This window comes from Solanum dulcamara, chromosome 1 (genome assembly GCF_947179165.1).
Source record: "Solanum dulcamara chromosome 1, daSolDulc1.2, whole genome shotgun sequence".
Taxonomy (NCBI): Eukaryota; Viridiplantae; Streptophyta; class Magnoliopsida; order Solanales; family Solanaceae; genus Solanum; species Solanum dulcamara.
Window position 1 is genome coordinate 25,379,234 of NC_077237.1, and position 13,187 is coordinate 25,392,420.

Here is a 13,187-nt window from a genome sequence, read left to right on the forward strand (position 1 = left end):
TAGTGAGTAAAATGCACCAAAGGATGTGGCCTAGTGGTCAATGAAGTGGTTGAGAACCCTGAGGCCTCAGGTTCAAAACTCAGCGGAGACAAAAAATACTAGGTGATTCTTTCCATCTATCCTAGCTTTTGTGGACAAAGTTACCTGGTATTGTTGGTGGGAGTTGGCAGGTATCCTGTGTAGTTAGTTGAGTTGTGTGAAAGCTGGGCTGGACACCACGTTATCAAAAAAAAAATAGCGAGTAAAACCTCACATGAATGAGTGTTGATGATATTTGTCTTTCCTGTACCATAAGGTGAAACGGGTATAGGGGTTGTTAGGTCACTCCTCTACAAAGAAAATTGTTGACATTAACTATTGATTGCACAGATTTTGACATGTGGATATGGTTGAGATAGTGCAATGTTGCTTATGTGATATGCTGACTTTTTCTTTTGAGAATGAAAAGAAGAAAAAGTTGGTCTTGAATGAACAGTGATAAACAGGTGGTCTTTCATGGTGCATTTCTAGATTTCTTTTTAGAGAAGTATTCCTATTAGAAATTGAATGCATAGTTACTCTCTCTAATGTTAGGATTTAATTTATATGTTTTCAAGCTCACTGTTGGATCTGAATTCTACAGAGATGACTGCTGAAATTGCTTCCCTGTTGGTAGAAGTAATTTTCAGTACAACATTTATTTATGATGATCGAGGATCAAGGGCCGCAGTGGATAATGTGGTTATCAAAGCATTGGGTGAAACTTTTTTTATGAAAGCTTTTGCTGGAACCCTTGTACAATTCATGGAAAAACAGTTCAAATTTCAATCCTATATAGGGTGCGACAGACTCTTAAATTGGTCTTGTCTTCTCCTAACTAATAGCCAGTTTCCCTCAGTATCAAAGAATGCGGTGTGTCGACTAGCACAAGCGCAAGCATCAGTTTTGCATATTGGTATGCAAGGATCGTCCCATGTTAGACAGATCTGCAAAAAAAGCTTGTTCTTTTTGTTTTCAAAGGTTTCATCTCGTCTAACTAATCTGCAGGTCTTAATTGAAGCATGGTTTTAGAGGTCCTAATTTTCTTTATAATGTGTTCCATTTTCAGGCACCAGATATTTACAGAACTTACATGGATGAACTAAGGGATTCAAGGATCACTTACAAGGATTGTCCTGAGTTTATACTCTTGATGCTAGAATTTTCAAGTGCAAATCCACCTTCATTTGATCAATGGAAGGTATGAACTGGTTTTCAAGCAACTCTTGGGATGTAGAAGCTATGGCACTTGAAGCCAAAGATGTTAGGATCCTCCTAGGCCTCCTCTGTGCTTTATCTTTAATATATTGTGTTGTTTCTGTCTGCAGCAAAATTTTCTTGAGATGTATGTTAAAGCTGTTCTAAATGCAAGAGAAAAGCCACCAAAGCGCCTCAGTGATGCTTTCATTCCATTATTTTCTCGTTTGACACATGAAGATTTCAAGAACACTGTCATTCCCTCATCTGTCAAGATGTTGAAACGTAATCCGGAGCTTGTCTTGGAATCAGTTGGAATCCTTCTGCAATCTGCCAAACTCGATTTGAGTAAATATGCCGTAGAGATTCTTTCAGTGTTATTGTCACAGGTGAGACATGCGGATGAATATAGAAGGATTGCTGCTGTATCCATCGTAAGGTGCTTAAGCATAAAATCTAGCAGTCCAGATGCTATAGAAGCGATGTTTAATGTAGTCAAATTGGTTGTTGGAGGTTGTGTTTCTAACTTTATGTTTTTCTATGACATTTTTCTAACTAGTGAAAACCAAGAACAGACTAACTAGTTAGCAATTTACTGGATCTGGAATATTTACAGGTTCAGAAGGAAGGCTTACATTTCCCTATCAGAGAGTTGGCATGATAAACGCACTGCGAGAATTGTCAAACGCCCCAGAAGGAAAACACCTTAACAACTTGTCAAAGACTATTTGTAATTTCCTTTTGTCCTGTTACAAGGATGATGGTAGGTTTTGGTATCTTTATGTGTGCCTAGCTTCTCTCTGACACTTCCTTCTTCTGCAATGTCTTCTTTAGCTTACAGATCTATGTCTTATTCTTTATGTTTATCCAGGTAATGAAGAGGTCAAGCTTGCATGCTTATCTTGTTTGGCTGCTTGGACTGCAAAATATGCTGATGCAATTCAGCCCGATGTTATATTTCTCATTGCATCAGGCCTCAAAGAGAAGGAAGCACTTAGAAGAGGTCATCTTCGCTGCCTGCGAGTAATGTGCCAAAATGCTGATGCTCTTCCACATATGTCCTCTCTGCTGGCAGCTCTTATACAACTTGTTAAAACTGGTTACACGAAAGCAGCACAACGGTTGGATGGCATCTATGCATTGCTCTGTGTGGCAAAACTTGCTGCAGTGGATGTTAAAGCAGGTTTATTAGGACTTTTCAGTTTTGTGGTGCATGAAAAATGGTCACTGACCTAGTGACAAAAATTTGGTTACTGACCTAAATTTTCACATTTTGTGATTCATTAAGTTACTTCTTTTCATATGGATTTTTGTTTCTCACACATTCTAATTTTTCCTTTGCTGCTGTTGTTAGATGAGACTATAATAAAGGAGAAAATTTGGTCATTGGTGTCACAGAATGAGCCGCCAGTGGTGCCAATTCCTCTGGTGAGTATTTTGAGCTAATTTTTGGTCATTTTAAATGATTGTCGTTAGTAGTTGTCACAGAAGCAGCATAAGATGGTATTCTCTCTGTAGGAACTTTATATGTGGTTGATGGCATTCTCGGTGAATTGACAATTTTTTGTGGCATGCTTTTAGTCTGAACAATTAGAAGTAATACTCTCGGCTTCGAAGTTGATGCTCTTTTCATAGGCCTTATCTCTTCAAATTTCATCAACCTTCTTCCTTACTTCTACTCTTCTTAGTGGGAGGTCTTAAACGTTTGTGTTGTTTTTTCACAATTTATCACCTGGCAGTCCAGGATGCTGATTTTTCCCTCTTTGACATTTTGAGTGGTCTAAGCTCATAAACATCTTAAGAAGTTTTCAACAGTATCTGAGGTATAATGCCGAGATACTTCTATGCCCTTCTCTCTGAGGACCTATATCTTGATACAAGATGCATGCGATTTCTTTAATGCGCTCTTAACTTGGCTCAATACTTTTTCCAGGCCTCAAAATTATCAACCGAGGACTGTTTGGCTTGTCATGACCTTTTTGAGGTGATGCTTATAGATCATTCACAAAGGTTAGTTTTATGGTGCACATGGGAATCCTACTTTGATGAAGGTTCCTACTCTCAGTTTGCTATCTGTGCATATCTTTTGTTGTTGCCAGAAAGTATCATTATTGAAGTTGAATGTCCCTTTTCTACAGGGTATTGGAGACTTTTGCAGTCAAGATGTTAATGCAGGTTAATTGGCAAGGTTTATCTAATTGGGTGTCATCATGCTTTACTGAATTTGTCCTTATTTCTAACCGGTTCTTAATCCTTTACAGTTTATACTCTTTTTACTATGCCATCCGAATTGGGATATCCGAAGAGCGGCTTATAATTCTACTAGGAGGATACTTTCTGCTACCCCACAGTTATCTGAAACTTTAATGGTTGAGTTTTCGAGTTATCTCTCTGTTGTTGGTGAAAAGGTTCTTCAAATAAAGATGAGGTGAACTTTCTATACATGCTTATGCCTTTAATATTCCCCACCCTGAACCGATAGACAAAGGGATTTAAAAGAAAATTTAAGTTTGAAGAACTCACTCTGTCTACCATCTCAAAAAAAGAAAATAGAACCCATTTTGTCTCGGAGTGGACCTTGTTTGCACTGTAGCCATGAAAAAAGGACACACGTTATTGAGATTAGGTGTTCTATTACTCTACAAGTAATGTGGATCATATGACCTGATTTGGTCCAGGATGCGTAGATCTTAGCTAGGAACAGTATTAAAATTTTGGGTGACATATCTAAGTGATGCTAAAATACTCAAATGTGCTTGAGCGAGAAGGGGGTGAGGGTGGGGGCAAGAGTTAGAAGAAGTGATGGAGAACTATTCCTTCTGGTCAATGTGGAAGGAAAGGAATGGGAGGTGTTTTGAAGGTAGGTCCAATTCTGTTCAGAAAATGAAATGGAATTGTATTGTATCTTTTTATTTTTTGTGTAATGAACAATGTATAGAAGAAGTAGATCAACTCGTAGAATTTCTAGGAGCACTGTAACTAGCCTTTCTTTTGTTTCCTCTTTATTTATCTCTCTTTTGGAGGTCTCCAACATGTCTTTAATGCGGAGTAATACAACAGTACCAATTTCTCAAAGAAAATAAAATAGTATGAATGGATATATTAGTGCGTAGGGTTCTGAAATCATTAAGTTTTTGGTATAAGAAAGAAAGTTTCGGATTCAAGGTCCACTAAATCTGAATTTTTAGAAAATATTTACTCTCTTATCTTCATTACTTTTTTTTATAACCAAGAAATCTCTGATGGCCAGTTGGACATGGTTCGAAACTAGGTGTATGATTGGCCTGCCCCGGTACCTTTTTCCATTTAAATATCAAGCTTTTGTCCGTGGCAGAGTTCTAATCTATGATGTGCACCTAACCCAAACATCACGTGTTACGTTCTTACCACTTGACCAATACTCTGGGGTGAAATAGCATTCTCTTAACCAGTATACCGACATCAGCATTTTCTTTAAATCTCTGCACTTGATTTATATGGTTTTACTTTATATATTTCATTTGATTGCCTACTCATATTAGTGTTCTGTGCTATGAGTATTCTTTTCTTGGATCATATAGTTTGTTCCTTTATTCTGCATATAAGTGTGCTGTAATTGAGGTTTGTGCTAAAAGCTCAAATAAAACCTTTGTGCACTACCCATTTACTTGTTGAAATTCTGATTATGAATTATTCTTTGGGTCTTTAAAGGTGATCTATTAGCAACTGAAGTAAAATTCAATTAGCAATGATATGTCTAATTATTTCATGTTCAAGTAATTTAAAATCTCTTCTGATTCAAAAAACATCGGACCAATGGTTTGCTGCAGTGATACTGAAAATTTAGCGGATGCTCAAGTTCCATCTGTTGAGGTTATGGTCAAGGCTTTGATAATAATGTCGTCTGCTACTTTGGTTGCTGCACCAAGTGCATATTTGCAAGTTGTTTTTTGCTCGCATCATCCATGCCTAATTGGAACAGCTAAAAGAAATTCTGTGTGGAGGGTAATGTACTACTCTTTCTTGTTTTGTATGTCCTGGATCCTTTTCAATAGCTGTTGATTAGATTTGATTTAACTTTGACACCTCCAAACAAGTAATAGAAAAAAAATATTTATCTGCTCTTTACCTGATGCATCCTAAAATGATCTAATATTTCCTTTTAATTCTTGCTTTCTTTTTCTTTTGGTTTGGGAAGCAAGCAGGAAGAGTAGCAATGGGAGGAGAAGCAATGCCATAAAACAAGTCACTGAAACATAAATCTAGAAACTACTAAACAATATCTAGAACTTGGTCATATCCCTGTTTCTATGTACTTATGCAACCCAACTTCCTCTCACCCTAATGCCAACATTTCCTCAGTCTGACCGGATGAGCTCAAAGGATAAAATGTGGATAGGATTTAATTCATTTACCAATTATAACACAGCTTTACTAACACTTGTACAAATACGAGAGCATATACTTGGAGTTACTGTGATGAAATTTAGCACTTTGCTCTTAACGGTGATAACAAGTAGCACTCTGGAAATCCACTAGGATATAAGCTTACTATATACCTTGCTTATGTGGTAGTGGTACTAGATTGTATCTTGCTGAAGTTTATGAAGATATGACACTAATCATCTAAACAGTTTAAAATAAAACTTATGAGGGAAGTTGAAGGGACTAGTGATAATTGTGTACTTGTCATAAAAAAAATTGTGATAATTGTGTACTTGAAAGTGTCTTGTCTTTTGAAGCAGAACTTAGTAGTTCACTTTTAGCTTTTCTTATTACTAACATGTTTGTTTGGCACACATAGATGGAGCTTCATATGAATAGAATAAGTCGGTTTTTACAAGACAATTGCATGAGTATTGTTTTTGATCACTGTGTTTGGTCTTGTCAGGATTTGCTTACACTTGGATGAATTACTTATTCTTTTTAATTTTGATTTCCCTCTTTTGTTGCCGTTATTTTCTATGTTTCTTTCTAGTTGAGAAATTATCTTATGCATATTTCACTTAATTTGTCTAAACCTCTTTAGTTTTTGTTGTTTGCCAGAGGGTGCAAAAATGTTTGCATAAACATGGTGTTGATGCCATTGGTCTTGTCACAACCAATGTTGTTGGTTTGTGCAAGGTGAACTGCAACTTCTTTCATGTTACTTTCCATTTTTTGTGAAAGACCATTACTGACTTTTGAAAGATCTACATATCATTGAGGAATGCTGATATGGAAAGTTTTGGAGAACTATGTTGTTTTTAGGCATTGTTCTGCATCATGTCAAAATCATGATTACCTCCTCTTCCCTATTCTAATTGCCTAATAACTTCAATTGGAGTTGGATGAGTGGAAGTAAAATTGGGTGGCTATGGGTTGTTTCTCTTTCTTGGTGAGGAAGTAAGAGTGAGAGAATGTTAAAGGGTTGGAATATCCAAGCCCTTCATACCGCCTTTTAATCCTTCCATAACTAGGTGGAAAGGTGGAAGTATAACACTTCTATTTCCTTTAAATGCATCAAACAACCAAACATTAATCATCAATAATAGCCTAAATGAAGTAAATGAATCAGTTCTCCTGTCTTTCACGTCCCCCCGTCCCCCCCCCTTCCGGGAGCCAATTAGAGTCTTATGTCAACTGGACCATACTTCATTTTCATATGTTCAGTAACTTGTCCCATATTTTTAACATGCAGGGTTTGTTGGGACCGACGGGTCTGATGAGTGATAATCATTTTGCGCAAGAAGCAGCAATAAACTCCTTATCAACTTTGATGTCCATGTTACCTGGAGAAACCTACATGGAGTTCGAGAAGGTTACTGGCATGGTTCTTTTGGAGTTATTGTTTGTCACTTGTTATTTCTTAACGTGGTTATAAATTCTTTAATTCTCCTTGGCAGTACTTCAACAATCTTCCAGACCGTTTGGCACATGATATGTTATCTGAAAAAGACATTCAGGTAATATCATTACCTTTCCTGTCCCTAGATTCAATGATGATTGCAACACATAATTTTAGAAATTTATGGATCATGTAGGCTTTTGTACAAATTTATTGTGGTGTTTTGTGCTTGGATACAACATATAATAAATAGGCATTTCAACATGATTTTGGTGATTTTGGAAAAAGTAGTATTTGAAGTTGAAGTTGAAAAAGGGTATTTTGAAATTAAAGTTGTGTTTGGACATGCGTTTCACTTGAAAAATATTGAAGGTCTGAGGGGTTTTTATTAAAACTTGATAAAGTGGTTAGAACCAGTTTTTCAAGCTTGGAAAACCTAACTTGAAGTTGGAGTGAAAAATTGAATACAATGTATAACCAGCAGTTTTTTGAAAAATAGAAAAAAAATTTCTATGTCCAAACAGGCCCTTATGTGTATAAATTAATGCAAGTTACTCTATCTACATTTGGGTATGTTATTTTCATGTCTTATATCTGGCATTTAGGCATGTTCTTGTCTTAGGACATGTCAATTGTATGAGAGCTTTGTGGTGGGGGTGGAGACGTTATGAGGGTTCTTTGAACTTGTGATCTTGTAAGTCCCCCCCCCCCCCCCCAATTACTGCTGATACTCTGTTCCACACCTGGACCAGCCATCACTAACCCTTACGGTGACAAACTCTTTTGTTTCCTCAACTGGTTTCCTTGTAACTTATTGCTAGATTTAATTTAATTTTGTGTTTTAGGTTGTAACGCTTTATTTTTAGTTTAGACCTTGTTACATGACTAATTTTCTTATTCTGCCTAACCAATTCTATTAGTTGCAATGAAACATCTTGTCATTAATCAGATTTAGACTTTTATATAGATACTATTGAAAACAAATATGCTAATTATGTTTCATAAAAGGCTAAGCATATATTTGGAAAACAGTAATCTCTATCATCAAACCATGTTCTTAATCGTTTTGAATCGGGCCATGTGCTAGAGACACTAACTTTCTCTTAGCTGTGGGAGTAAAAACCAATGGGATAGTAACTCATGGAATATATGCCGGTGAACCAATGACCTCCCACTGGCCTGAACTCCTTGGCCTTTGGAAAACTTTATCTCTGTGATCCTATCAAAGAAGAATATCTTTTGCCTGCTAAATTTTTTAACGAATGTTTGATTGCTAAGGATTATTATTGGTCAAATTTCATAGACAAATTGCTCCACTCTATGGCTCCCGTTCTCCGCCTTTTTGCTTTTTTCGTTTCTCGAGTATTTCAGGGGAGTGTAGGTGGAAAGGGATTGTAGGTCGCAGAATGTCCAAATTTTTATATTTAGACGTGCTACTCTCTCAGATGTTGTATAGAGCTGTTGTTTCCTGGCTTCCTAATAAGTGTATTTAATGTCATTGGCTTTATATCCTATTTTGACTTTGTTTCACCTTCTTTCTTCTTACCGTCCTAATAGTTATTTATTGAGTATCTTCTAATTTTGCTTCATTGTCTCTCTTGCGTTTAGATATTTCAAACTCCTGAAGGAATGCTTTCGACTGAACAAGGTGTTTACATTGCTGAATCTGTTGCAACTAAGAACACAAAACAACCAAAAGGCCGTTTTAAGCTTTATGATGACAATGATGGCCCTGTGAGTGCACAATCTATCTTTCTCAAGTCCAGAATTGAATGTCTTCCTTATTTACTTCTCATATGGCAGAGTTTGCTTTTGCATACAGGACCAAGTGAGTTCTAATCACTTTGCAAGGCGTGAGCCTTCTAGCAAAGAGGTTACTGGTGTTGGGAAAAAAGATGGTGTAAAATCATCGAAGAAAGCTGGTACCTTTTTGATGGTTCCTGTTCATATTGAACTTAATTTTATCATTGTAGATAGTTTTGTTAATCCTCTCTCTGTCTTTATATGTTATTTCTTTAGATAAAGATAAGGGAAAAAGTGCAAAGGAAGAGGCACGTGAGGTGCAGCTAAGGGAGGAAACACATATACGTGGAAAGGTCACGGTTGTAAAAAAGAACCTTTCGTCAATGTTGAAAGCTTTGGGAGAAATGGCCATAGCTAATCCTGTCTTCACTCACAGTCAGCTACCTTCCTTGGTTAGTGTGCTCTGTGTTCTCCGCTATCCAATATAATTTGGAAGGAGAGGAACCTCAGGTGTTTCAAAATAGGGCAGAGCCCATCAGTAAAATCAAGATTGAATGCATATTCTATCTGTCATTTTTTGTGTAAAAATGAGCAAGTAGAGGACAGAGAAGCTCATAGAGTTCATCAGTGTTATACAGGACTGGGAACTTACCTTTTGTTGTCATGTACATACCCAAATGCTCAGATCCTTGCAGACTATGTAGGTTAGTATATAAGGAAGTCAGGTGCAATCTTTTGCTCTAGAGCACCTCCTTGGTGCTGCCTATTAAGCTTTAATTTACTGGATCCAAAAAAAAAATTCTACGTAGTTAAGCTGGAAACTAGATGTTGATTTGTAGTACAAGGGGAATCTAAAGATTATGAGAACTAATTAAGCTAGTGGTTGTTGAGTCAGGCAGTAACCATTCCTTTCATCTTTGTTAATTTTATCAGACTTCAACTATTGAATAGCTCATTTCACCCTTTCTCCCTTGATTCTCTTTTGTAGACTGATATCCTTGTGTTTTTGTGAACTTAAGTTAGAGACTTTACCCAAACTAGTTGCTATCTTGTGGATTTTTCTGTCTTATCAAAATGATTTATTCCACATGCCTATAATTACAAGGGAAAAGAAATCAATGCCATTATGTTACTGTTCTTGTGTATCAGTTGAATTTTAAGGGTCATATCCTTGTATGTTGCTGTCTTTGACTCTTTTTAATCTAATATTTAGGTGTTGTTTATCAACCCTCTACTACGGTCACCAATAGTTGGTGATGTGGCATTTGGAACCCTGGTGAAGCTTTCAAAGTGTACTGCTACTCCACTTTGTAACTGGGCTCTTGAAATTGCAACAGCCTTAAGGTTAATTATGTCAGAGGATGTTAATGTCTTATGGGGTAAAATTCCTTCTGCTGGTGAAGAGGTATCAAATGAAAAGCCTGGTCTCTTTGAGCGTGTGACAAACGGCTTATCCATCTCTTGCAAAACTGGGGCTCTCCCTGTGGATTCGTTTACTTTTGTTTTCCCTGTAAGTTTGTGGTCTGATCATGTTAACTTTTCGTTCCTGGTAATTATTCATTCCTTGTCACTGAGCCACTGACATTTTCTGATATACATATCTTTTTCTTTTTGTTGCATGCATAGATAATGGAGAGAATATTGTTATCTCCCAAGAAGACCAGACTTCATGATGATGTTCTCAAGATAATATTCTTGCATTTGGATTCGTTTTTACCTCTGCCTAGAATTCAAATGCTTTCAGTTATGATCACTACAGCATCTTGTTGTTTATACCTTGATTATCATTCCTGTATCTATTTCTGACTGGTTATCTTGGTGATTTTGTAGGTTCTTTATCATGTCCTGGGTGTTGTTCCTGCTTATCAAGCATCTATTGGACCGGCATTAAATGAGTTATGCCTTGGGCTGCAACCAGCTGAAGTGGCACCTGTATGTGGTGTGGTTATGAATTTCTTCTGTGAGCTTCCATATAACACTTATAATCCCTTGTGTTTCATGGTCTTTGCAGGCTTTATGTGGTATTTATGCTAAAGACATCCATGTAAGAATGGCTTGCTTAAATGCTGTGAAATGCATTCCTGCTCTGGCTAGTCATTCGGTCCCTCAAAGTAGTGAAATTGCCACCCGCATCTGGCTTGCTTTACATGATCCTGAAAAGGTATTACGTTCTTGTAAAAGTGACTTTTCTTGTGATAAATGCTTAACTCTGGATTTTCAGTTCCCTTAAATATTACTCCCTCCGTTTCAATTTGTTTGTCTGGTTTTGACTTGGCGGAGTTTAAGAAAATAAAGAGAACTTTTCAATCTTGTGGTCTTAAACTAAAGATATGTTGAATGTACCAAAATGCCCTTTAATCTCGTGGTCTTAGGAATCAAAGAATTGCCAAAAAAGGAAAGAGACATTCTTTTTGAAGTGGATTGAAAAGGAAAGTAAGACAAACAAATTGAAACGGAGGGAGTAATAATGATATATTGTTCAGATTTGCACAATGACCAGTAAGGGATAATACTTTCATGAAGTGAATGAATCCCGTGCATATGTTTAGTGTCTATTTCTATTATTACTGTAGTCTTGTCCAATATATAGGGTGAGCATGATACCTGGCATCAGGTACATTATGCTTTCAAATTTCAATAGTATAAAAAATCAGGATTTCACTTTAGAAAAGAGTTAAAACCTTTAGTCTAGCATAATATTCCACAACATAATGAGCTCCAATGTGCTTGCCCAGAACATGAGGCAACTGGATTTGCTTCTTTTTTCTGGGAAGGTGTTTCTATCATTTCTTCTTGGGACATAAAACATCCCTGGAGACCTTTAAAATTGCTTAACAAATCCCATATCATTTTAGTTGGGGTATAAGTGGCAAATACATTGACCAGACTTGTAAATTGAAAGTTCAACATGGAAAAACATAAGCTAGAAAAATAAATTAATTAGAGGAGATACGGGTACACTATGTAATGCTGTCTCACTAGTGTTGGCGTTACAGAAGTGCAAAACCCACATGCAGCTAAAATTTTTGGGTTTCTGTGCTTCATAGAGTTGGTCCTACTCAGGAAGCATCTTGGTAACTAATTGTAGGAGGGTGCGTAAGTGTGTTATTATTTTGTCCTCGGGTTGGCTAGTCTGTGTAGATGATCTGGTATGCTTCCCCCTTTTACTTTCTACTTTGAAGAAAGTGGGAAATTATTGCATGTATTTGGTGGACTGTTTGGAGTAAAGTAAATAAATGATGTTTTGGTGATTCTATGAGTTCCACCAACATGATACAGTCTATTTGTATATATTTGTTTTGCTTATGTTGTAGGTTGGAACACATAAATGAAGCTGAAACAGTTCTACAAACATTAGAATCCCTACAAAATTTGACAGGGCACACTTTTGTTTTTGTCTTTTGCTCCATTGTACAGTCCCAATAAGACATCCTTGGTGCTGTTCTAATTTATAAATTAAATTACCTCTTCAAAAAGAAATTGGGCAATTGCCTGACTAACGAAATGATCCTTCCCAGATTATACAGTTCTGTTTCCTGTTAGTTGAAAGTGACAAAAAGTAATGGCTTGATCTTTGTAACCGTAGGAGCTTAATAACTTAAAATATCTGAACAGTATGGTTTTATGATATTTGCTGATTTACTTAAGCGACTATACAACAGCAACAACAACCCAATGAAATTCCACAACGTGGGATCTGGGGAGGGTAAAATGTACGCAGACCTTACTCCTACTAAGGTAAGACGGCTGTTTCCGAATGACCCTCGGCTCAATAAAAGCATAAAAAGAGGTCAGATAAGGCTAAGAAGTTCAAAGCGATATGGGAAAGCAAATAACGTAAGCGACACAGATAAAATAGAGTAATCAAAGTACAGAAAGTAATAGATAATAGCAGAAATCAGCGCACAAGAAATTATAGTTCGCTAATGCGCCTACTAATAAGGAAGAATAACGAGACTATGTACTAGCCTTCTACCCTAATGTGGGTCCTCCACATCCTCCTATCTAAGGTCATGTCCTCGGTAAGTTGTAACTGCGCCATAAGTCTATAAGCGACTATAAGTCTTGATTATTTTAAGTTAGGTTGTCTATGTAGCAGCAATTCAGACATTCATTTCAAATTTGTTTACCTAGTATTGTTGTGATTCAGTATTTCTATTTTATGTCCAAAATGTTATCATAACAGTATGGACTGTGTGTGTTCTCTATTCAGTGTGTTGCTGAAGCTGCTGAAGACATCTGGGATCATTACGGGTATGACTTAGGAACAGATTACTCTGGCATTTTCAAAGCTCTTTCCCATGTTAATTATAATGTGCGAGTGGCTGGCTCTGAGGCCTTGGCTGCTGCTTTAGATGAAAGTCCAGATACAATACAGGTTTAATTAGCTTTATATATTCTGTTTTCTGGAAAATGCATAATA

At 36.8% G+C, this 13,187-nt stretch overlaps 1 protein-coding gene across 1 annotated transcript in view; it reads left to right on the forward strand.

Annotated features, from left to right (window-relative positions):
• LOC129903278 (protein ILITYHIA) overlaps nt 1-13,187 on the forward strand; it is a 40,917-nt gene that overhangs the window by 4,360 nt on the left and 23,370 nt on the right. The window contains exons 2-22 of the mRNA XM_055978790.1: nt 623-999; nt 1,088-1,219; nt 1,347-1,728; nt 1,832-1,978; nt 2,087-2,398; nt 2,570-2,643; nt 3,149-3,225; nt 3,354-3,390; nt 3,477-3,643; nt 5,025-5,199; nt 6,241-6,318; nt 6,875-6,994; nt 7,080-7,139; nt 8,630-8,755; nt 8,844-8,943; nt 9,041-9,216; nt 9,978-10,274; nt 10,391-10,507; nt 10,595-10,696; nt 10,776-10,925; nt 12,978-13,142. Of these exons, the coding sequence (XP_055834765.1) occupies nt 623-999; nt 1,088-1,219; nt 1,347-1,728; nt 1,832-1,978; nt 2,087-2,398; nt 2,570-2,643; nt 3,149-3,225; nt 3,354-3,390; nt 3,477-3,643; nt 5,025-5,199; nt 6,241-6,318; nt 6,875-6,994; nt 7,080-7,139; nt 8,630-8,755; nt 8,844-8,943; nt 9,041-9,216; nt 9,978-10,274; nt 10,391-10,507; nt 10,595-10,696; nt 10,776-10,925; nt 12,978-13,142 (3,371 nt within the window). The remainder of the gene's footprint in view (nt 1-622; nt 1,000-1,087; nt 1,220-1,346; nt 1,729-1,831; nt 1,979-2,086; nt 2,399-2,569; nt 2,644-3,148; nt 3,226-3,353; nt 3,391-3,476; nt 3,644-5,024; nt 5,200-6,240; nt 6,319-6,874; nt 6,995-7,079; nt 7,140-8,629; nt 8,756-8,843; nt 8,944-9,040; nt 9,217-9,977; nt 10,275-10,390; nt 10,508-10,594; nt 10,697-10,775; nt 10,926-12,977; nt 13,143-13,187) is intronic.